Source organism: Anopheles stephensi, chromosome 3, assembly GCF_013141755.1.
Source record: "Anopheles stephensi strain Indian chromosome 3, UCI_ANSTEP_V1.0, whole genome shotgun sequence".
NCBI lineage: Eukaryota > Metazoa > Arthropoda > Insecta > Diptera > Culicidae > Anopheles > Anopheles stephensi.
Window position 1 is genome coordinate 43,608,131 of NC_050203.1, and position 23,045 is coordinate 43,631,175.

General features: G+C 39.3%; 3 protein-coding genes across 11 annotated transcripts; 1 reads left to right on the plus strand and 2 right to left on the minus strand.

Moving 5' to 3' along the window:
* Positions 1–286: 286 nt before the first annotated feature.
* On the minus strand, positions 287–6,191 carry LOC118510958. Of its 5 annotated transcripts, none has more exons than XM_036053417.1 (5): positions 5,786–6,181; positions 3,139–3,580; positions 2,074–2,157; positions 1,247–1,497; positions 287–1,171 (listed from the first exon to the last, which is right to left on the minus strand). In XM_036053417.1, the coding sequence occupies exons 1-5, from the start codon at positions 6,076–6,078 to the stop codon at positions 1,045–1,047; spliced, it is 1,197 nt and encodes a 398-aa protein (XP_035909310.1). In that variant the 5' UTR covers positions 6,079–6,181; the 3' UTR covers positions 287–1,044. The 5 variants fall into 5 exon arrangements, with proteins under 5 accessions (XP_035909310.1, XP_035909312.1, XP_035909314.1 ...); XM_036053419.1 differs by lacking the exon at positions 5,786–6,181 and adding an exon at positions 5,609–5,779 and having other exon boundaries at positions 1,030–1,171; XM_036053421.1 differs by lacking the exon at positions 5,786–6,181 and adding an exon at positions 5,411–5,587 and having other exon boundaries at positions 1,030–1,171.
* Positions 6,192–10,085: 3,894 nt separating this feature from the next.
* LOC118510959 (mitochondrial glutamate carrier 1-like) lies at positions 10,086–16,066 on the minus strand. 4 transcript variants are annotated; one of them, XM_036053422.1, is made up of 8 exons: positions 15,666–16,066; positions 14,972–15,042; positions 13,165–13,299; positions 12,532–12,681; positions 12,339–12,462; positions 12,031–12,242; positions 11,833–11,973; positions 10,086–11,745 (listed from the first exon to the last, which is right to left on the minus strand). In XM_036053422.1, the coding sequence occupies exons 2-8, from the start codon at positions 15,028–15,030 to the stop codon at positions 11,595–11,597; spliced, it is 972 nt and encodes a 323-aa protein (XP_035909315.1). In that variant the 5' UTR covers positions 15,031–15,042; positions 15,666–16,066; the 3' UTR covers positions 10,086–11,594. The 4 variants fall into 4 exon arrangements, with proteins under 4 accessions (XP_035909315.1, XP_035909317.1, XP_035909316.1 ...); XM_036053424.1 differs by having other exon boundaries at positions 10,389–11,745; positions 14,972–15,058; positions 15,666–16,032; XM_036053423.1 differs by having other exon boundaries at positions 10,389–11,745; positions 14,972–15,061; positions 15,666–16,032.
* Positions 16,067–16,340: 274 nt separating this feature from the next.
* Positions 16,341–22,821, plus strand: LOC118510957 (protein vav). 2 transcript variants are annotated; one of them, XM_036053415.1, is made up of 14 exons: positions 16,341–16,870; positions 16,975–17,153; positions 17,367–17,441; positions 17,842–17,924; positions 18,033–18,151; positions 19,055–19,429; positions 19,523–19,642; positions 19,711–19,827; positions 19,923–20,099; positions 20,177–20,379; positions 20,666–21,040; positions 21,110–21,262; positions 21,351–21,519; positions 21,583–22,821. In XM_036053415.1, exons 1-14 carry the CDS (start codon positions 16,631–16,633, stop codon positions 21,634–21,636), a joined length of 2,439 nt encoding a protein of 812 aa, XP_035909308.1. In that variant the 5' UTR covers positions 16,341–16,630; the 3' UTR covers positions 21,637–22,821. The 2 variants fall into 2 exon arrangements, with proteins under 2 accessions (XP_035909308.1, XP_035909309.1); XM_036053416.1 differs by lacking the exons at positions 17,842–17,924; positions 18,033–18,151 and adding an exon at positions 18,802–18,904.
* Positions 22,822–23,045: the final 224 nt, after the last annotated feature.

Consider the following 23,045-nt stretch of genomic DNA (forward strand, 5'->3'; position numbering starts at 1 on the left):
GAGAGAAGAAATTGGATCACGATGCGGATGTTTATAACCAGCGCAAGAAGTGGGCTGGCAGCGCACGAAGCAAACATTCCAGTTAGCTAGCCTGTTACCTGTTAAAGTTTTGTAACATTACTGTTACTATTTAGCTGTTGTTTTCATTGCTCCTGCTTCTGTTGCTGTTAAACATATTTGGCTCGATCCATTACGGTAGCAACACAAGTCCGTTTTAGGCTCGTTCAATAATATGATACAAAATCTAATTCGCTAATGTTTCGGATTTGGTTGTAAGTAAAAACGCTTATTTCAATCCTCTTGTTGTATCTCTATTTTGCAGTCGTTTGCTTTCAACGTTGCACTGTCTGAATAATGATGGACACATTATTGTCATTTCTGCATGGTACATGGTTTTGTCTAGGTAGATTGCTACAGTAAAGTGTCCACTTCTGTTTCGTTACGCCGGATGGAAAAATGTTCGTATGAATACCATTCATTCATTTTAATCTTACTTTTTTCTATCACTTATGAGCATTCGTTTGTGAAATGATGCAACTCAATCAATGAATGTAACTTCACCCGGCACCCGGCCCCGGTTTCCAAACAAAGATTGAACTTGAGAAAAAAAAATCAAAACAGAACCTTCGAATACTCGGTATCTAGTGCCAAAATAAATAAGACAGAAATATAAATAAGAATAAATAGTACGGACACAAAAATTCCACAATAACACTACATATAATATAACGTTAAAAGCTACATCTTGGCTTATCGGGGTTCGATAGATAGTGGGGGTCTTCCACGAAATATGGTTCGTGCACCATCCCCCCCCCCCTCTCCCCTCCCCCACCATTTCCATCGATCCTAGATAGTTGAAGTTTTGTCTAATTGAGAGTGTAGATCAAAAACAAGTGTGGTGTTGTGTTTGTATGGACGTGTCGGTGTGTGTGTGTGTGTGTGTGTGTGTGTGTGTGTGTGTGTGTTTGTGTGTGAGTGTGCGTAGTTCGGATTCACTTTGTGATTTCGTTTCATACCGATGCTCTCAAGCGCAAGTCCTTCGGTTTATACTTCGTTGCATTCCAGGTACAACTGTCGGCAATCGAATCCGGAACGTCCGTTCCTGCCAGCTTCGTAAAAGCTTTCAAACGATTTGCCAGTTTGTCGTTCTAGAATGTAGCTGGTAGCATACCTGAAATAGAGTATTATGGCAGCTTCAGTAAGCGTTTCAGTTCGATCGAGCATGCAAATATCGTGTGATACTTACGAGCCTAATTGACAGAATATGCTTGAACCGCCGATCGCGCCCATGCAGTCGATGTTTGCTTCACAGAGAAACTTTTGCATGCATCGATCGTCGGCATTGCGCGTGCTGCGTACGTAGCCCTTCATCATGCTCAAACTGGCAACGGTGGCATCGCTGATCACGTCCTTCTTGCCAAGATTCCGGGCGGTCAGTGAACGATGGGAAAACGACGTCTTCAGCGCATCCAGCAGATTTACGACGATGTTAATGAACTGGAACGATAAATAACAGTACATCGTGTGGTACATCGTGTTTACGAAGTTCGTATGCAGCTGTCAAGGATCCCGAAAGCACATACACACGCAGTAATACAGCTGAGTAAATGAGTTTACGCAGATCAAGTTTGCACTTTTACAATCAATAGTTTTACATTATCATTTCAAACCGCTCCCGATGGTTTGGGCAGACACCTTAAAATTGGTTTACGTTTGCAAGAAAGACGCAGATGGGTAATTTGCTAAAAGTGTACATTGCAACACAAACTAATTTTTGTGCAAAGTAATACTTAATCAAAAACAAGAAAGAGACAGTGAGGACACGTTTTCTGCACAAGACCCAGCCATAAATTGCAGTGAAATAATTAGTATTAGTGTTTGGCGACCTTAGTATTGATGTACATTATGTCGAAGCTCTAAATAAAACCTTTGTTTCCACGTAAATAAATGTAGAGATTTGGTGGTATTTGTAGTTTTTTTTTTACATAAGAGAAGAACAGAACTGTATTTCACAACCTACAGCTAAAGCACACTACATGAGGCATAAACACTACGTAATGTACAAATACGTACCTCGCCAGCCTGTTTTGCCATCGTATTTACTTGGTCCGGATCTTTGGCGCCAAACATGGCTGTGAAAACGGCAGCTAGAACGTTCTAAATGTTCAGAGGAGACAATTTAAATTAAACTACACTTTTCGAAAGCTCAAACATACTACAAAAAGCAGTATAAGCGTACGACTATAAAACATAGCAAATGCAACCGAGTGTGTTTGTGAGGGTTGATGTTAAGTAATGCGGTTGATGCAATCGAGCCTAAATCATGAATGATGAGTTGGAATTTCCTGGTAGAATGAGATGGACGACCTGCAACTGTTGAATTGTTACTTAACGCGCTAATGAAGATTAAATTATACTATGAAAGCAACATTCTACGCAGCATTTTTACAGCGCCAAATATAAGGAACGCAACGAAAGCTCGTCAATCATTAAATCATGTAATTCACAGGCATTTATAAACAAAGCGGGCACAAGCTATCTAATTTAAAACATTACAAATGAATGTCTGTGAAACGTGTAACGGATATTATATTAAATCCGATGGTAAGGATATGAATGATGTTGTTTCCGTACCATTTTTAGCCTTTACAACTTTACTTTACAAATCAAACATCTTCTGGTTTGGCACTACAACCACGAGAGGTTTCCGAAAAAAACCCGTTTAAAATGGGCGATTTAAATGAAGCAACAAAAAAACGAGGCACGATAAAACATCATTCGTTGCGAGCCATCTGTCTTTGAGCGATGCCTTCAGCTAGATTACATTGTCTTCTGGCTAGTTTCTTTGCCGACAAAATCTCTGATTGTGACGCCATCTGAAAAGGACGCTCTATCTGAGTGCGTCAGGTATCATTGAAATCAAGCGAAGGCATCCTTTGGACGGAATGAGCAATTAATACATTGTGATGGGATAAACGAAGCACAAAGAAGGAGTTAGTGAAGCGTGTTGGAATTGTTTTTTTTCCCTTTTGGCTGTATGATGTAGGTAAGTAGTTATTTTACTTAATCACACTAATCGAAACAAATCCATCACCTATGCCCTCTATGCTAGCTTCCCCGTCGCATTCATTGGCTTACCTGCATCGGAGAACCACCGTTGTCGACCTTATCGATGCCGTCTCCGGCACCGCCGCCGCCAAGCAGGGTGGTGATAATCTTCAGGCCAACCGAAATCACATTGGCCCACGGCGACTGACCGAACGATGACACACCGTTGTCGATGTCGTCCGACTTGGTCGGCACATTTCCGCCGCCACCACCGCCTCCGTTGAAAATCATTTGCATCAGCAGCCCGAGCATGTTGGACCATGAAAATCCGCCCTCCTGTATCTGGTTGGTCTGTATCTCATCGATATCGTCGAGCGCCACTTTCTTAATGGCGTTCGGTTTTTCCGCAAACTTTCTCTGCTCCACCGTGTGCTGTTGGTACTGTTGCGGATATGCCAAGGTACAGATCACCAGATTGCTTAACACAAGCCCCAAAACAAGCATGTTTTGTCCAACTTTGTGATTCATCTTGCTGGAATTGAAAGGTAAAAAGTAATAATGCGTCATTTCATGACTGATGCTGTCTTCTCGTAATTTATATTAAATTTAAACTATCCAATGGCTCACTATACTTCATCTGTACAAACTTAAAACCACTTTTACCTCGTATGTCTCCTCACACTTTTGAATTCTCGAAAAACATTCAAATATCCTGTTGAAGAAAATTCAACAAAGCTTTCCCGCAATTTCAAAAAGCAACTTCGTCTTAAGGATTGTATTAAAAAGTTTTATAAAAACACACACACACAAACGAAACAGCTATGTCACAAACAATGTCCCAAAACAGCACCTTCACTTCCATCGAAACATGGCACTCAAAAAACTGACCCAGCGTCAAGGAACAAAACGACGGTCATGATATAATATCCATGAGTAAAACTTTCTCTTTTCGGGCGCATCACGATCGATCGACGATTCATGTGTGTGTGAGTGTGTGTTTACCTTAAACTGTAATGGTTTCGCTCAAACGCTGCGTAAAAAGATTACGCCAGCACAATGACTTGTCTGTTAACTCTTCTTTTGTTCAACCTAATCTAAAACGTATGTCTGCTGACAGAAACAACCGAAAAACCGTACCGTAAAATACTTGTGAGGAAAAGACAAGCGGCTCACAACTTGTTTTACGCCGTGCAAGGTTTAGAATAGACACGACCTACAAATTAACACGAAACCCGGTGCCCCAGAAACTTTCTGCCGGGCTTGTTAGCACCCTGCTGGACTCATTTCTTTACGGGTCAACCTGCTCGTTGATGAGAAGATTTTGAAAAGATTAACGCATTTCATTAGAATCGTTTATCGTCCTGTAACATGATAAGCAAGCGATTTCATATCACGTTCAGTCGTCATGGAATAATGAATACTTAAAATAATAACACACATGATTATCACGACAAAGTAGTTCTGAATGCCCGTAGTCTACAGATGTGTACATGGGATTCCCCATCCAAAGCCAACGTGTGCTTTTCGGAGGCTGCTACTGCTGTGGTAATGTGGATCTACGGTGCATGACGAATATACGAACGAATCAAAAGAGACAGACAAAATATCACTGCCAGCAAAAGAGAAAGTTCCAATCATTGACCAGCGTAATTTCCGCAAAAGAAAATACAAAAGGTCAGGATCCCATTCGACTACAACTCCACTCAATGTTTATACACACCCTGCTGCCCACCGTACGTGGGTCGACGTATCTTCCTCCCAAAGTATATTATGCATTAAAGTGTATAAAACTAAAGCTAAATCGCCTTTACACAGTTGCATATTTACAACACCGTTCCACAGCAGTGTTTCTGTGCATTATCTGGGCTGAGAAAAGAAAACTCCCCTTCCAATGGTCGGTTGCACTCATCTTCCGAAGTGAGTGAATGCCACCATGACATTGGAAACCCCGTTCTATAACCTAAATAAAAGATAACTGTAAAAGGCTTTCCCGTGTTCCCATAACTGTAGACGTTATTGGTCGGGTATCTAGGATTCGTGTAACGTTTGCTGCCATTTTATTGGTGAAATTTTTTGTTCCGGTTTCTACAGAACGGTAGTTTGCTGTTAGCGCAATACACAATTAACACGTGAACTAGATGAACATCTGTTTGTTGATTGCACACGCAGCACATTAACACATGTTTTGATAACAAAAAAAATCAACAAAAACAGTGCTACACTTAAATAGGGCGCTCATGTCGCCCAGCATCAAGTAGAAGTATGTGTATCGAAACGTCCGTACAGCTTAATAAACAACACTTATCACACTTTAACAACATTATCCTACAAATTATTTCATCACATTGTTTCCTAGTCTTACGCCGTTTTTTACTGCCACTATACAGCACAAGATGCTTTCGAAAAAACTTTCTCTTTAAGCATACCAAACGCTAGCCAAGACGATCGCATACACAACACGCGTATGACTACAATCAGATACATATAATCAATATACATCACTATCAAATGGTACGGTGCGCGCACACGTTAACAATTCTGCGTCCCGACAAGAACAAACCTTTTTTTCTTGTGTGCTAGATTTAGTATCAAAAAATACGGTCCACGGATACGACTTTCTTCCTGGGATCGAATGAAAGCACGGTGCACTGCTGTTGCTGTTGTTTTTGTACCGCTGGTGGTTCTTTTCTGCGCAAACTTCACCGCACGTCTAAGAGACGCATTGCCTTGAACTTGCCTTTTTATAACATGACCCACTTCTTTGGTTTGCTTTCTTCTTTCTTCTTTCTTGGTGTGTTTACAGTTAGCAAGGCGCTCGACCTCTCGATCAGCGGCCACAGCAGCATCAACGGGTAACGTTTTATGCCGCGATCGCGGCACGGATCGAAGAATGCGCATAAAACTGAAGAGAGAAAGCGAGAGCGCGCGCTGAAGGAAAAAAGTGTACGCGTAGAAGCTTGGAAAAGCTTCAAGTATACGCACACTGACACACACACACACACACAAACACACATGCATAGTGGCACACATACACTAATGCATTTGAAACAAGATAGGAAGATAACGTTGAAGATGGACCAAAGAGAGAAGGAAGCGCGGTACGCACCGACCACTGTAAGCTGATTGAGCTCAATTCCCTTCGCTTAATCCACCGACCCAAACCAAACCCGGCTAAATTATTCAACTACCCGTGCAAGAAATCCCATCCAGTCCGCACTACCTGCTGGTCCATCGTCAGGGTTTGTCCCATAGCACTGGCACTGCAAATTCTCGCGTTTTATGCGCAATTTATGTTTTTTGCTTTTTTTTCACTCAAGCAAAGACGTTAAACGTGATGCTGCCTTGTGTTTAAGATATGGTGTGCGAAACATACAAATATGTGAGCTGATTGTTATTAACTCTTATAACAATACTCTAGGCGGTAAAGGAAGATCTTGTTTCAAATGAAATAAAATTTTATTAAACAATTCCACAACTGTGGAATTTGGCTACATGAAAACTGGGTAAAAAACACAAGCACCCATAGTACCCGTAAATTCCGCACCGAAGCGAAAAAGATGCAAAGAATAAGCAACAATCCTCGCCGGAACGGTGTTCCGTTCCTCGCCTGTACCATAATTGATATTTCTCGTTCCATTTTTCCGGACCGCTCGATTTTAGCCGAGAGTAGCACATACGTTACGGGCAAACGAGCATAATAACAGCTGCACTTTTGTCTGGCCATTGAAGACTCTAGACACACTAGAAATTGTACACTTTAAAAAGCTGGCAGGTCACTAATTGAATCTAATTTGCAAGTAATTATCGGTATATCGATAGCTTCCCTAAGAAGATTGCTTATATTTTCTACACATCAAAGGTATGACTTTTTTGGTTATGTCAAATAAGCATAAATAACAAACCACATCACACATCTCCATAAAACTATCATCGCAATCGCTTCAAAGGTTATCGCTTTGTATACGACTTTGTACACTGAGTGCTACACATTAAGATTTGATAGATGATAGAGTACAATTATTAAAATAAGAAAACGATACATTTAAACATAACAGATTAAAAAAACCGTGAAAAATATATAGCACAACACAATGCATAGACATCTAAACTAATTACGTCTAAGGGCATCTTCATTGTAGCTAGAAGAATAAATTGTTACAAGCACACAGTGGTTGAAACACTTAAAACGAAAGGGCTAATTGATTGTTCATGACTACGCTGGTGCGGAGATGATGCGTGCAGATGCAGACACGACAGAATAAAAAATGCAAGAAGTCTCCTAACTGTACCTTAACTGTAATTACGGCCCAAAGAATGTTGAGAATTGCAAATAATAATTCCCACAATGGAGCTAATTCTTTAGGCTTAGCATCTCCCGTTTGTGAGTCTGCTTGTGGTTCGATGACCGGCTAGACTAGACACTACTAATCGCAACGCTATAGGGAGCAACAAGAATGATGCTGCTCTGCAAAGCATGGGAAACATGAGTATAACAATTTAACGTGTCTTTCCCTGCAGTGAAGTGGTAAAATACTTACAGATACTGATTGATGCATGATGCTGGACATGTTTCTACAGCATAACCTTGGTTTAAATTCAAACCGGCCCAAAGTTGTGGTTGTGACAATCTTACTCTTTCTTTGACTAGCATCGCATCGAAGCTTGCATTAGCAAAATGATCTTGCGAAAGTGATCCAAAAGCAGTATGTTGATCACAACAGGACCAAATACCATCAAGATCAATCCTTGCCATGAATAGACATCAACAAGATTATAAAACATATTGGATAATAATTTTTAGTACACCCTTTCCTTTTTTCATTTTTTTAATACACCGCCTACTGCTATACAAGCCATTTTCAACAATTGTATCTCTCAACGAGCTGAATAATAGCGGCTTCGGTCTTACACTTGGTAGGACCACAGGAATTACTTTATTGATACAATACATTTTCCTTACACATTTCTTTAAACAAGGAAAAGAAGCCAGTCATGGCAAACCACATCAGAAAAAACAGTAAAAAGGCGATTCTTTAGACATCAATGGTGTTGCGTTTACTTACCGGTTTGAGATTTTCAGTTTCTTCCAGGAACGCCTTCCATGAAGCATGGGAAAAGCGTGAGATTGAATTATCTCTTACTTAACTGGCCTGATTCAAATTATACTATGTAATTATATAGCCGCTTCTTCGTACGAAGATGCAAAAGATGGTTTAGCGTCCCAGGCAATGAGTGATCAGAAATAACTTATTTGACTAATTGAACTGAATGAATCCAGGTTATAGTGCCAAAGAAGAAGAAGAAACAAATGTTAAAATTGTACTTTCCCTTATTTCCTATATTTTAATCAAATGTCTCAGCATTTACATATATGAATATAATAGAATCATATTCTTGTCAAATTACTAGAACCAAATTTTGATCCATCTCATAATGGTTTTTTGGTTTGTTTTAAGGTCTCAAATGTTAAGACGATTTTGAAAAACTATTAAAAAAAAGTATGGGCAAATATGCACCGTGGCCCCAAAAAAAATCAAAGTAACGTCCATAAAATCTCTGGACGAAAATAAAAACATATGGGATTCCGATAAAAATCCTTGGGACGAAACCCGGGATTCCCTGTTAATAATAGACAAAGAGAAATTGCTGCCACCCGACCAGCTCCTGTGATAATGTCATGAAGATTTTTTGAATACTGCCCCTCTCCCCTTCCCGCCCACCAGAGTCATTACCACATACAGGATAGTATCTTCCTTTCATATAGATCATAAAAATGTGTTTATGCATCAAAATTAATTCACATGACACAAACTTTAGCGCTAGAACAAAATGCCCTTCGGAAATAACTGCAGTCGTAAAACATTAAAATTACAAATTATGGAACTATCAACCGTGCGTGCCCGGGATAAAGCAAATAGCAGCGAGGAAATGCATTGTAATTTTTTGTTTCACTCCTTTAGTTATTTAGTTAATGCGTTAGTACTTAATGTGAAATAGAATAATAAATAACCATCCGCAGGCCGAACTCAAGCAAGGGAAACGTTGATGGAAGGCCGAAGCCATTCTGACGTGCAAAAATAACCATCCTTAACGATGTAAAACGACACTTTATCCGTACTGTAGCTAATATAGGATAAAAGGGGATCAATCTTACATGATTTCACATTGAGTAGCAGAGTAAGAAAAAAAAAAATCTGCACATAGTGCATTCAACAAGGAATTATTTTTTATGAACAGCTCAAATTGGTGATCTGCCTCAAAGCGTATCCGTAGGGAATCCGTAAGCGGTTCCGTAGTTAGTTTGCGAAGAACGAAAAAGAACAACAGTACTTAATCAGAAAATAGAACATGCTTATTCCAAGTATCGCACAGCAAGGTTTTTACCTGTCCTCCCTTCTTCTTCTTCTTCTTCTTCCTTGGCACTACAACCTCGAGCGCTCTCGGCCTGCCATTTCTGGCTTTCTGCGACTTAATTTTACCCGTAGAAAAGTAGTCAGCCTTACGTACGGGAGGCGCTCTGGATGGGATTTTGAACCCCGGTCCTGCCGTGTGAAGACTGGCGCCGTTATCGCCTCGGCCACCGGACCGCCCCATACCTGTTCTCCTGAGTATCTTAATTTGCGTTGTAAGCAATTGCAACACAAACAAATATATATTCCAAAATTGTGCTTGTGCGCTACTAGATTTATTGATACCACATAGTAGGATAGTCAGTCCTCACTATGGAGGAACGGCCCAGATGAGACTTGAACCTCGGTCTTGTCGCGTGAAGACCAGCGCCGTTATCGCATCTACCACCGGGCCGCCCCGATATGACTCATACAGTTAATTGATTAATGTTATGAGTGCCATAAATCGTTAAGTGAAGAAAAACGACTTACAGGCTGACTTTCAGAACAAATTACCAATGTTTACTTCCGAAAGAACAGGAAAATCCACATCGCCCAATCAAATCAGCTGAATAGAAAAGTCGAACTCAACAAAGAATAATTCACCATCTACAAAATGTACATCTTAACGCAAGCACCATACAAGTATTGACATGCTATTATAAGTTTTACTGCTATATGTTGTGGTACATTGAATTTTAGTTATTATTTTGTCATGAATCGGTACTATCCGCTTCGAATTGACTATTTTGTTCACATGTTTACGGAGTATTGTAATTGGATGACAATTGTTACATTTTATTGACATTCATGCATTGAACCATGCTTTAGGTTCCGTACGATGTACTCTGTGCCATTATTGCATTAAATCATTATACCACAATCAATCATACAACTTTGCTACTTTTTGTTATTGTCATCAGTTGTTTTTAAAGCATTCTACTTTCTTTCTTTTTTCTACTTCTCTCTCCTTTCTCTCTCTCTCACTCTCTCTCCCTCCCTCTCTTGTTGCCTTTGCTTTGCTTCTAATGCAAACGATATGTGGTTGTAGCATTAGTGTGAGCATATCTTGAACCGTATGTTTATCAAATTTAAACCAAACTGCTAATACGACTCACTAAAATACATTTCAAAGTTAGTTCTTGAGTAATATGGCATAATGCCAGGCCAAAAATGCACATACTTTCACATCCACAACTGCTCTTTAGTTCATTGTAATGGACAGGTCATCGATTATTTGTAGCAACAATGATAGCATTTGTGCCACAGTTATTTACAGCTAGTTAGTGTGTCATTTCTTATTTATTGGAAGCGTGGTTTCTTCAGAATTTTTGATTCAGATCGTTTGCTTTCAAATAAAACTCTTAATTAATTTGATTTGCCGAATGTTCAATCAAAACATACATTTGAGAACATGGTCCATTTTTGAACAGGATTACGTGCATTTTAGATAACGTTTTAAAATAAAACCTAACGCGACCAACCCTAATGGAAATATTGGCTATTGATTACGGCTTGCAGTTTGTCGCAATTACGCAGTTATATGCATTGAACACATCTACAGGCTTTTAAACAACTGCAAAGCTTGTCGTAAAATAACATCGAATAACATTCATTATTCATCGCACAGTGTAGTTTTTACAGAATACGGCCACCTAGAGTCTGTTTGATTCCTTTGTTTCATTAGAACTACTTCTTTAGCCAAACCCCCAGATCGGAAAGGAAGGATTTACTAGACTTTGTCAAATGTTACACAAAAAAAAACAAGAAATAAAACAAACATACATTCATGCCCGCTTAAAACAGATAAATCACGGAAATCATTTCAAACCAAAAAACAAAAACTCAAAGTAATTTACACAAGGAAGTAATTACATGCTGAAAACATACATTTTTAAACACAACATTATGTTCACTTTAAACAAAAAAATTAAACATCCGTTTCGATGCGGAGTTAACAATCCCGTTCGGGGCCAAAGAGTAGTTACGCTTAGTATCATTCTTCCGCTATTGTTGACTTTTGTTTGCGTGAGTTATGTTGAATGTTCGAATTGAATGTTTTGTCCTCAGGGTGTCAAAGGAAACTTTGAGTTTTGTATCAAATCGATACAATTCGATCCACAGCAAACAACACACTACATGACGATAAACACAGCTTTACTTATTACCGGTTTTAATACCAAGAATGGCTTCCGCGACGCCCAGGAAGTATACCATCTGCGCTATACCAAACAGAGGCGCAATGACAATCATACGGCACAGGCCTCCTTTGAAAAATGCAGTTATTCCTTCGTGCTTCAACGTTTTGCTGGAAATAGGAAAACAATCAAACATGAAGTAATGAGTGATAAATCACAATAAATTAGGAGGCATCCAGGCGTTCTGTTGTACACACCCAATGCAATCTGCGACTCCGTTGAATTGCATTTCACCTTCAACTTTCTTCAATGCTTGAAGACGCGTTTTGACTACGTCGAACGGATTCACGGCCAAAGCTGCCATCGAACCAGCAGCACAACCACTCAAAAATGAACACCTAAAATTAAGGTTTCGATTACCATTTTGTAATAGCGAAATCTAGCACCTTATTTACCAGAATACGGCCTCATTGCTACCATCGTCTCGGCGAGGGCCGAGTGCGTTAAGTGTAGCAAACAATGGGAAGTATACAATCGAAAACGAAACGTCGCGCAGCATCGTTGCACCAGTTCCCTTGTACAGTCCCGTTATTCCCTTGGTACGGATAAGCTCCATCGCTATCGAGGTGGCGGACACTTTCGGCATGGTCTTTCCGACTGCTTTGGCCTGGAAGAAGAAAGAAATACGTTAGTAACTCAAACGTCCAAATTGTTGTTCGTTGCCTAGCACGATAATGTTTTATGATGCGTCTACAAAACTTACCTGTGCAGCAACACGACCAGCATCTTGCATTTGAATTTTCAGCAGCTCCATGGGTGTAGTAATTACAATTTGACACAAACCAGCTAACCCACCTGCGGCCATCTGGCGAGTGATTGGCAGAGTGCTATAGAAAATGTTTCACAAAAAAGTCCTATGCATTTTTCCTTCCCTTCGCTCCTGTAAGTGCACTTACCCATTGGATGTGGTCAAATGATGCCGGAAAAAGTCATTGGCCGCTAATTTTATAGCTTTTTCTGGTGTAATCAGTAAAATGTTTACCGCAGATCCACGATACATACCAAAATATCCTTCAGCACGGTAAGTCTTCTTAAAACAGTCAAGCCTGAAACATTTTACAATTTAGATGCTGGTTAAACACATTCACTGTTTTAAGAACGTATAATGAGCTTGTATCATTTTAATAACTAACAGAAAATTCGAACAAAAAACATGGATTACGGATCTCTGATGGCTTATGTCCAAATCCAACGTCCGCAGACAAGGCCTTACAAAAAAACTACTATTAGTCATGGGAAGAGTGAATCAATTTCATTGACCATTTCTTCATTACGAAGTGTCAATGCACAATGAGAAACAATGAGTATATTTATAACATGAAAAATAAAGTTCATCATAGGTAGCACAATGATAATCAACTGGACAATAAAAACACACGTAAACTAATGTGAACGAACCATGGACACTCACACTCTGTGTACAGTGTTTTTTTCAGCGATAGCGAAGACTTCACATCAATGAGGAAGGAATCAATGAGCCACTTAAAATGGTGCGAAATGATTTATATTGCTTCGAAATGGCTACTTACATTGAATTGTACATTTTCTCTCCATTTGGGCCGACTTGCTGGTTTTGCAAACGAGTCTTAACAAGATCCAAAGGAAAAACGCACGACACACCGATTATACCGGCAATGCCACCGTTGACAATTTTTGGTAGTAAACTGGAAACAATGAAAAACAAACATGTATTTTAAAACATCTTTACTGCATCTAAAATAAGAATATGGAAATAGGCTGAATCATGATAAATAATCATTTCCCTCCACACGCTGCACTTATTAGACGCACTGTGAGAATATTAACTATGTACCTCTCAAGTGTCTTATTCCCAAGTACTCGTTCTACTTGCATTCCTTTCGCTCGTCCATCGGTACTTATTTCTTCACATTAAGGTACTGGGCGTTACTGGGCGCTTATAAGCATTCAAAATCGGAATTTGATCAGATTAGGGATTCATTCAACATTTTAAAAAAAATTGACTTGTCTGTGTTCAGCCTCAACCCTCTTCAAACAAAGCCCGTTCTGCAATGCGGCGCGGCACAGGCTAACACTGAAGTTTTTTGATCACAAATGATTTTTTGCAAAACTTCCACCATAACCAGGCAAAGGAAGGATGATCATCTCATCAAACTTTTGTCGATCTACCTTTAATGTTCGGTACCTATAAACGAATCGATTTGATAAAAAAACGAAAAAATGATCCTACATGAATGTCGAAAATCCTTACTGGCTACAAAGTTCATAAACAACAATACAAATGCTACATTATAATACATCTCCTCTTATTCGACAAAAGCAAATCGAGATCCTCGATGAACTAACTGACCAGATTACGCTATTTTTGAGGGCGATAGCGAAGCAATCTATTTATACGTATATATCATACAATGTATGTACTAGTACGCAAACTACGCGTCAGTAAGTAAAATACTACGGGACAATACGCTGAATTGATGTTTTTTTTAACAAACGTTATCCAAGCATTTTAAAGTAAAGTTGTGCGACAAACTTTATGTAATCTTAATTTAAAAATAAGCTTAACAACGGTAAAGATGACACAACGAACACTACCTTAAACGCTGTTCGTTCTATTTCATTATCTACCGTATAATAATCCTGAAATGGCGAAACGATATTGTTTATACGCTTTCAACAGCAAAGGACATAAATAACGTAAAGAAATAAAACAATAATGTATCGCAGCCGAATAATTTCCTTATTGGTTTTAAAAACATTAGTTTTGATTATGTTAGAATCTAGAACTATTCAGGAACATTCGCTTCTGCCTGTCTGGTACTAAAATGCTGGTAATTTATGTGTGCGCTATCGTCGTGCACGCGTGTAACATTATCAATACATAACAAAATATAACCTTTTCCCGAAATACGTGAATGATTTGGACCAGCGAAATCAGCATATCTCGAGTTACTGAAACTCAAAAATTTTACCCACATAATAAACTCTGAGTACTGCCCAATTTTCAAATACGCGTAACTCCGAACCAGCGTAAGTTGAGAACCGCGTAACTCGGGTAAACACTGTACCTCTAATGGGTTATCAAAATGCATTGATAGTCAAGTGTACAGTCGCAAAGGGCCTTGGATTTCAAAATTCTATCACCGCCACCGTACAGTTTATCTGTCGCCTTTTTTTCATGTTCGTGTCAGATAGCTTACTTCAACAGTAATCTTTCACGAGTTATCAGCCGGCAATGATGCTGATGCTGCTGCTTCTGCCACTGCTATCGATGATTGACTACAATAGTGGCTGACTGGTAAATATCATTCACCCTTTCGTAACATACGCTTAATACTGATAATGCAAATCACTTACGCAAACTGCTTTGTTCCGCTGGGGGTGGCAGGAGTCGAATTATTGTTGTTGCTAGCCATAGTGAAAGACACCTGAAAACAGGAAAAACTTCTTTTACAAAATGCTGTCTCAGCTGCTTTGCCGAATAAAGCACGCGCACGGTAGAGGATGGCACATATCGATTCCAACAAACCGATTAACAATCACGCACTAAATGTCATCGATCGATATCAATTGAAAATATAAATAAGCCCAGTCTAATAAGAATATTCATCACCGCAGACGTCCACTCGATGATCGGCAAAGCAAAAGTTTTTAAAAGTTGTCGCGTTGCTAACGTCGGGCTTGGAGAAGATGCCGTTGAGATTATCATTTCACACTTCATTGGCTCAATCAAGAAGATTTTGTAGCCTGCGTTCACTACAACCCTTGATGATGATCAGTTAATTTAGTTTACTCACTAATCGATATGCTTGTCGTGCGACAAACTAAATTGTTTGTATTCGCTTGGGCACGATGGTCCGCTTTCTTACATAACAGTTATCCTAGCGTGGGAGGTATCATAAAGATGGAATCATAATTCGCTCCTTGTTGAATCGAGATGAATAGCGCAATTGGAAAGCTTCTTTTTTCATAGTTTCTTTCAACTAAAACTATTACGCGCGCCGTAGCATCCTCTACTCCTGCGATACATTTACACATTTCGGTCACTTACTTTATTTTGTTGCTACGCGTTATGCTTTCACACTACCCCGGCAGTCAATAAGACGAACCACAAACACACGGCAGCAAATAGGACTCGATTAATTCGTTGACCAATCTACCAAAACTGAATGCGAATCGAGCTGCTTGATTACTTTGTATTTATATACACCGCACCTAGAATCCTAGATGTTTCAGGTATGTCCAACTTCGCCGAATATCGATATGTTTGAATGTGTGTATGATTTTGGACCGCCAAGATCAATCATTGCATTTTGAGCAATATAAGGGTCCTAGCCTGCAATTACTAGTTAGAAAACACTTTCTACTTGTTGCAGATATTGGGTCCTCGCCATCTGTGTGCTGCCGGATCGATGTGACGCCACTGGTAAATGTGATAAGAAGATTTGTTATTATTTTTCCTCAGCTGATGTATCAAAATGACCAACGTCAGCGAAATGTCAAAGATACATGGTTGCCAAACAATACAAGCTTTCATTGGTTTTTTTCTTCATGCGACCATAGCTGTTGGCTACGCTATCGCCCAACGCATCCAATTGCAAGACTGATTAAATTTTATGAAAATTATCAAACGTGTTGCATCGGTTTTCAGCTACAGCCGTTTGCTTCGATTTGGGTGCCTTCACCACAGCAAATGATCAACCCTCACTGTGTATGACCGAACAGTCGCCCGTTGTGCAGCGCAAAACAACAAAACGCAGACAGCTAGAACAAGAAGATCGTGAAAAACAAGCAGAAACAACTGGGAATGTGAACAATATCGGTTCCGCATCCATAACATTATGGATTTTACTAATCTGCAACTAAAGTAGTGCGTTGTTTACATTTTGTTACGTTTCTCTCACACCATCTTCCTCTGCGCCGAGCGATTCGACCTCTGGGAAAGAGCTCAGCCTCGATATCCTAACCGTATCTGGGCGTGGGCGAAAAAAATACGGTGCATCTCTTCCTCCAATAATGACCACGCTTCCAGTCGCTTCCGCTACCATGGCTGATGAGTTGTGGCGTGATTGCGCGGCCTGGCTGACCCGCTGCAACATCATTCCGAATGACCACCGTGCTAATCATCCGAACTCGGACATCAAAGTGCTCGCTACCATCCTGCGCGATGGGGTGCTGCTGTGCAATTTGGTCAACCTATTTGACCCATCGTCATTCGACAGGAAAGATTTCAACAGGAAGCCCCAGATGGCTCACGTATGTATTTCCCCTGTGTGGTTCTTTTTGCTCCGATATGGCGTATCTGATATGATGTTTGCACGTACAACATTGAGCTTTACCTTCATTGTACTTTTGCTTAGTTTCTTTGCATACAAAACATAAAACTGTTCCTGGAAGCATGCAAAACAAACTTCGGGCTGAAGGAAGCCGATCTGTTCGAACCGACGATGCTGTACGACCTAACAAACTTTCATCGGGTGCTCCTGACTCTCTCTAAGTTGTCAACATGCAGAAAGGTGCAAACTTCGCACAACATACCGTAAGTTTACTTACAATTTACACATATAAAGATAAGCAAGGGACACATTTTAGGTTACACAGTCTAGACGCGCTCGATGGTCAAATCTTTTCGTGCAGAACTTACTAGACAATGTGTATGCCCAACGATATAATTGTTCGATTAAATTGAAGGACATGAATTTGTTTTATAATTGTATTTTTTTAATTAATTAAATATTTGTTTGTTTTTCAGTGGTTTCGCTCCACACTCTGTGCAGGCGGAGAGAACTAGTTTAGATGATGATATCTACAAAGATCTACATGCAAGGTGAGTAAGAAACTGTTTAGCTTCGAATCGTTTTCATTGCTATGATATAAAAAATCAGATTTCTTTTTGAAAGTCCAGCTAAACCGCGTAATAAAACGTTTAACACGTTGTGTTAGCCCCGTCGGTCCCCTCGGCTCAAAATGGGACAGTAACGTCCCATTAGTGCACGCCGGGTCAATCGGACATTTTTGATAGGGTTCTTTATATATTTATATATACCAATGACTACTTGTTCATACGACCATCACTGGAGAAATTTCACTGTTTGTTTTCCCTTGAGTCCTTGAATAGTTTTCGATATTCTTACGCATCAATATGGAGGGTGTTGGCGCAAAATAATTTTCCAAGTAAAATTTCAACATGTAGTTCTTGTTTTGTATCTATTTTCATGCAACCGTAGTCAAAATTTGTTGGATTCTGAAATAGGATGCGATAATAAGGAGATCGTGCTAATAAATGGTTCGCTGCCTTGCTGTAATCAAGGTTAGGACGATATGTCAGCCTGCGGAGGGATCTTTTCATTCGGCCTATATTAACTATGTTTCCCCTTTTCCCAAAAAATGTTCTACCTTCAAACGGATATTGCAACAGAAAGCACGTACTACGATCATTACAACGAACTAACAAACTATCCGGATTGTTGCGCTCGTGACGAAGAAAAAATCTATGAAGATCTTTGCTATGTTACCTTCTCCTCAACTTTGCCACAGGTTAGCAAAGCAAAATATGATACTTTATTCAAGTTTTTTGAAACGCCTTCCCCATTAAACTGGCACGACGAAGCGTTTGTGTTAAAGTGTCGATTGGTGTTATCGCTTTCAATCATCACACGGCAAATCAATTGGATTTTTTCATTATAAAACCTTAAGCTGCCCAAGGGTGGATGTAGTAGATATTCATCCACTATGATAGCTGTTGGTGTCTCAAAATCCATTTGATTTGTTGCAGAAATGATTGCACTTTCAGTTTTTTTTATAATGAAGCAAATGTATTATAATAATGTTGGATGGATTCTGTTTGTAGGTGTTGCCATTTACATTTTTTTTTATTAAACAAAAGACAGTTTATTCAATTTACTTAAAGCAACATACTTTGTTTTACTCACGCTTGGTATGTAGAAAAAAAAGGGCGTATATTATACAAACAGGTTCTCTGTAAATGTATAACAACGTAACGTATGGATTTTTGCCTTTTTTTCAACACTTTGATAAATGTTATTCAGAGCTAAATTATGTGTACTTCTGTGCATTTAGTTTTGTCTTTTAAATTATTATTGTTTTCTTTTTTTATTTTATCCTTCATTTCCGCTTATGGTGCGCTTGTTTAATTTTGCGTTGCATTCCGCATCGGCCATCCATAGTACATCAAATCCAGTAGAATATTGCAGTCACGATGAGCATGATATGAAAGTAGAAGAAGTCTATCAAGATTTATGCTCGATACAGAATGCTTCTCGAAATCAGGTACGTTTTTTTGTTTGTTTTCATTATGTACTTTACTTTATACCCTAACAGTGACTTTTGTTATTATTCTAATCAACGACACGCGTTTCAAACTGTAATGACAAGAAGTGTGTATTAATTTATGTTTTCATCTTGTTTATCTTGAAACAGTTAGCTTCATCTACCAACAACCTAGAGCAGCGAGACTTTGTAATTAAGGAGCTGCTCGATACGGAGAAAAACTATCTGGAAGCCTTGAATGCATTGAAATACGTCTTTATGCAGCCGCTAGAGAAACTGCTTTCCAAAGAAGAGATACGCGCAATTTTTCCTTGCATAAGAGAGCTGGTGGAAATTCATAACAAGTTTCTGGATCGTCTGCATGAGGCCGTCTGTCCGGGTTCCAAGCTCAAACTAAGCACAACGTTCCTCGAATTCAGAGAACCTTTTTTAATATATGGTGAATACTGTTCCAGCATGACCAGCGCGGTCGAAACATTGCGGGAAGTGTGTAAAAAATCCAACACAGTCGAACAGACCGTTATGGTAAGTGGAAACTTTAAAAATTAGTATCGTTGTTCTCAACACCAATTCATTGTTTTGTAATTTTTCCAAACATCACATATGTGCCTCTTTTAGCAAAGCCAAAAAGAGCATAGCGATGGAAGATTGCAGCTACGAGACATATTGTCTGTTCCAATGCAACGAATTTTAAAGTATCATTTATTGTTAGACAAGCTTGTACAAGAAACAGTGCCAGTAAGTATTGTGTAGCTAAGAAAAGCTGTTGCAAACGCCTACATCTGCCTAATGCATGCACGTTTTAGACACATGAAGATTTTCGAGGACTAGAAAGGGCCAAAGAAGCGATGGTTGATGTTGCACAGTATTCGAATGAAGTGAAGCGAGACTCGGAACATCTTATAGTAATACAAAAAGTTAAGGTATGTATCCGCGGCCTTTGTCGAAAGTGTAACTTTTTAATTATTCAACCCTTTCATGAATACGTATTCTTTTGCCCGATTATCTGGGAATGCAGGAAAGTATTTCAGATCTGAATCTACCAAACGGAAACAACCTTGAACAGTACGGACGATTGCTTCTCGACGGCGATCTTAACATAAAAGCGCACGAAGATCAGAAAATGAAGCATCGATATGCTTTCGTTTTTGAAAAAGTGATGATACTGGTGAAGAATTCGAATTCCAAGATAGGGGTAAGATTGGTGCCAGATGTAGCCATACTGACAGCAGTAAGGTTAATGTCTATCCGTTATTTTGTTGTTCTTTGCAGGAAGCACAATATTCTTTCCGAGAGGCACACAATTTGCTTGATTATAGGATAGAAATACTAAACTCTCGCCGTACATTGGGTCGCGATGGACGTTTAAAGTATTCTCTACTATTAGCACGCAAAACCCAAGCTACTGCATTTACACTTTATATGAAAACAGAAGAAGAGCGAGAAAAATGGAAAAGAGCTTTCGAAACAGCCATGTAAGATATACATTTCGCCGACACATTACTGATGATGATTCGTTGCGCAGATTCACGAGCGTGTGTGGTTAAACTTCTTTACTTTTCGTTCCTAATTGCCAATCAATTACATACATGCATGTGGAAACTTATTTACTAACAACCTTCCTAACCATTTCTTAAAATCGCAACCTACCCAACCTTCATCAGCTACTTGCATACGCACCGTAATGCTGTGTTGTTAGTTCGTTTTGTAGGATTGACTATTATAAGCCGTTGTTTTTTTCTTGGTTTCTCCAACCTAAAGGGAAACTTTGGAACCCGTGGGATGTAAGAATACTGATCACAAATTCGTCATACACACGTTCGATACGCCTGTCATCTGTCGCCATTGTTCCAAGTTCCTGAAAGGCAAAATACACCAAGGGTATCGTTGCAAGGTATGCGAAATAATAGTACACCGTGGTTGTATTTCATCAACTGGCCGTTGCAAACAACTGCAACAAACGCCGCCACCGGTATGCGATCGCTTGCTTTCGGAGTTCAACTGGTTCGTTGGTACTATGAATCGGGATTCAGCTACCCAGCGGTTAGAGAACAAAAAGATTGGAACTTATCTGCTACGCGTCCGTCCGCAAGGTGCCTCCCATGAAAGTGAAACAATATATGCGCTTAGTCTGAAGTACGTATCCGTTTTATGCATTCCCCGGCTTATGACTCTAATCGCTTGCTCTCTTTTCTATGCTTACAGAACCGACAAGAAAATAATCAAACACATGAAAATTTATCAGAAGAAAGAGCCTCAGAACGTGTTTTACTATCTTTCTACAAGGAGATATTTTAAAACCATCATCGAGCTGGTTTCCTTTTACGAACGTAATGATTTGGGTGAAAATTTTGCTGGGTAACTAAAGCAGCCTTTTTTTGTTATGGCCATGACTTTAAATGACATGTTTTGTTTTTTGCTTGTGCGATATATTTTGTACTTTTAGCTTGAATCAACTTCTCCAATGGCCTTTCAAAGAGGAAATCGTCATAGCCATTTATGACTTTGCACCCAATGAGCTTAACCAACTCCCGATGCGACAAGGCTGTCAGGTGATTGTAATCGGAAAGGAAGGAGACAGTAAAGGCTGGTGGCGTGGTAAAACTTTGGAAAAGGTAGTATACAACGGCTTTGCTAATGATGCTCCGTTTACTAACTACGTTCGCGTTCCATTTTAGGTTGGATTTTTCCCCAAAGAATATGTGAGGCCAGCGGTAATCGGTGAGGTATAAATGATCTATATAGCAAAGCAAATATCATCGCAAATGTATTCCACTTATGCTTTATATGTAATAGAAAGAAATCGATGAGTCCCTCGCGTTCATTGACTTTCAGGGGGGAAAACAATGTTGAATGTCTTGAATTGTATTCAAGTAAATGTTTTAATTAGAATCTGTGCGCAAACGAAACGAGGAAAAGCTTCTTTCAATACAAGTGCGAGTTTGATACAAACAAACCAAAACAACCACTCACACACACACACAAATTAACAACAGGCTTATTCGAATAGGGCCACTGTAGTGAAAAGTTAACAAGGAAGTTGTGTTCCTGGTGTGGTTGTCAGTTCGTCATGTTGGTTTTTAATTGTAAAAGGGTGATTTTAACATATTTTAAATATGAAGCAACAACGGTAACATTGAGTAGCTGATAGAAAATGTGCTTTGAACACGGAACAGTGTTGAAAATGTGAAACATTGCATAGAATATAATTAACGATTGTCCGCGTACGGTAGGTTCTCGCCATGCGCGTTACTCAAGATACGCGCATTCGCAGCTCGCGGATGTTTGAAAACTGACAGTTGATTGTTGTTTTTACTAAAAAAAATATATATTAAACTTTCGTAAGTTGGCAACAACACTGTTATAATATAGCTTTATAAAGTTTTTGTTTTCATATTAGATCGAAATTTTATTAGTTTTGAACCTCAAACAAACATGAATTCTTAGGTCAGTTTCCGACTTACTCGAGTTACGCGGGTTCGTGGATACGCACGGAATTCCGGAAAGCCTGCCTGTGAGTGGACAGCATTAACTAATTTCAACAGGCTAATAATTTCAAGTTTTAAAGAATTGTCGAAAGTGAATATACACGGTTTCGTTCGGTTCATGGTTTGGTAGCGTGTACTGGGAACTATCTGTATTTATGTAAATGTGCTTTCACTGTTTGATGTGCAAAAAAAAAGATGTTTTACAAAAGCGTGATTCCTTCGAACAGAAATGCAAATGAACTTTTATGTACCCCGGCATTAAAGTTGGATGTCCAAATTTTGGTCGTATTTTTTCCGTAAATGAACGGAAATATTAAATCCATACAATAGCTGTTAATAATGAATATCGTTCGTCAGTGGGCGTAAACACGCTGATTGTTTTTTTAAATAAATTTTGTCTAGGTGGAATGATTGTTCATGTACCCAGAATGCAGGGGAGTTGTGTGTCATTAGCTATCGTTATATATACATCCGATCAGAATATAACCGTGTTGAACGTTGTTGCAGTTTCTTTGACGTGCCTTATTGTAGTTGAGCTTGATGAGACATCATTCGTCGTGAAAATCACGAATCCTGCAGCCTCTATCTGATAGGAGCCTTACAATTCTGGTATCAAATATTAAGGAAGTGAAATCGTGCGTTTTTCTCATTCC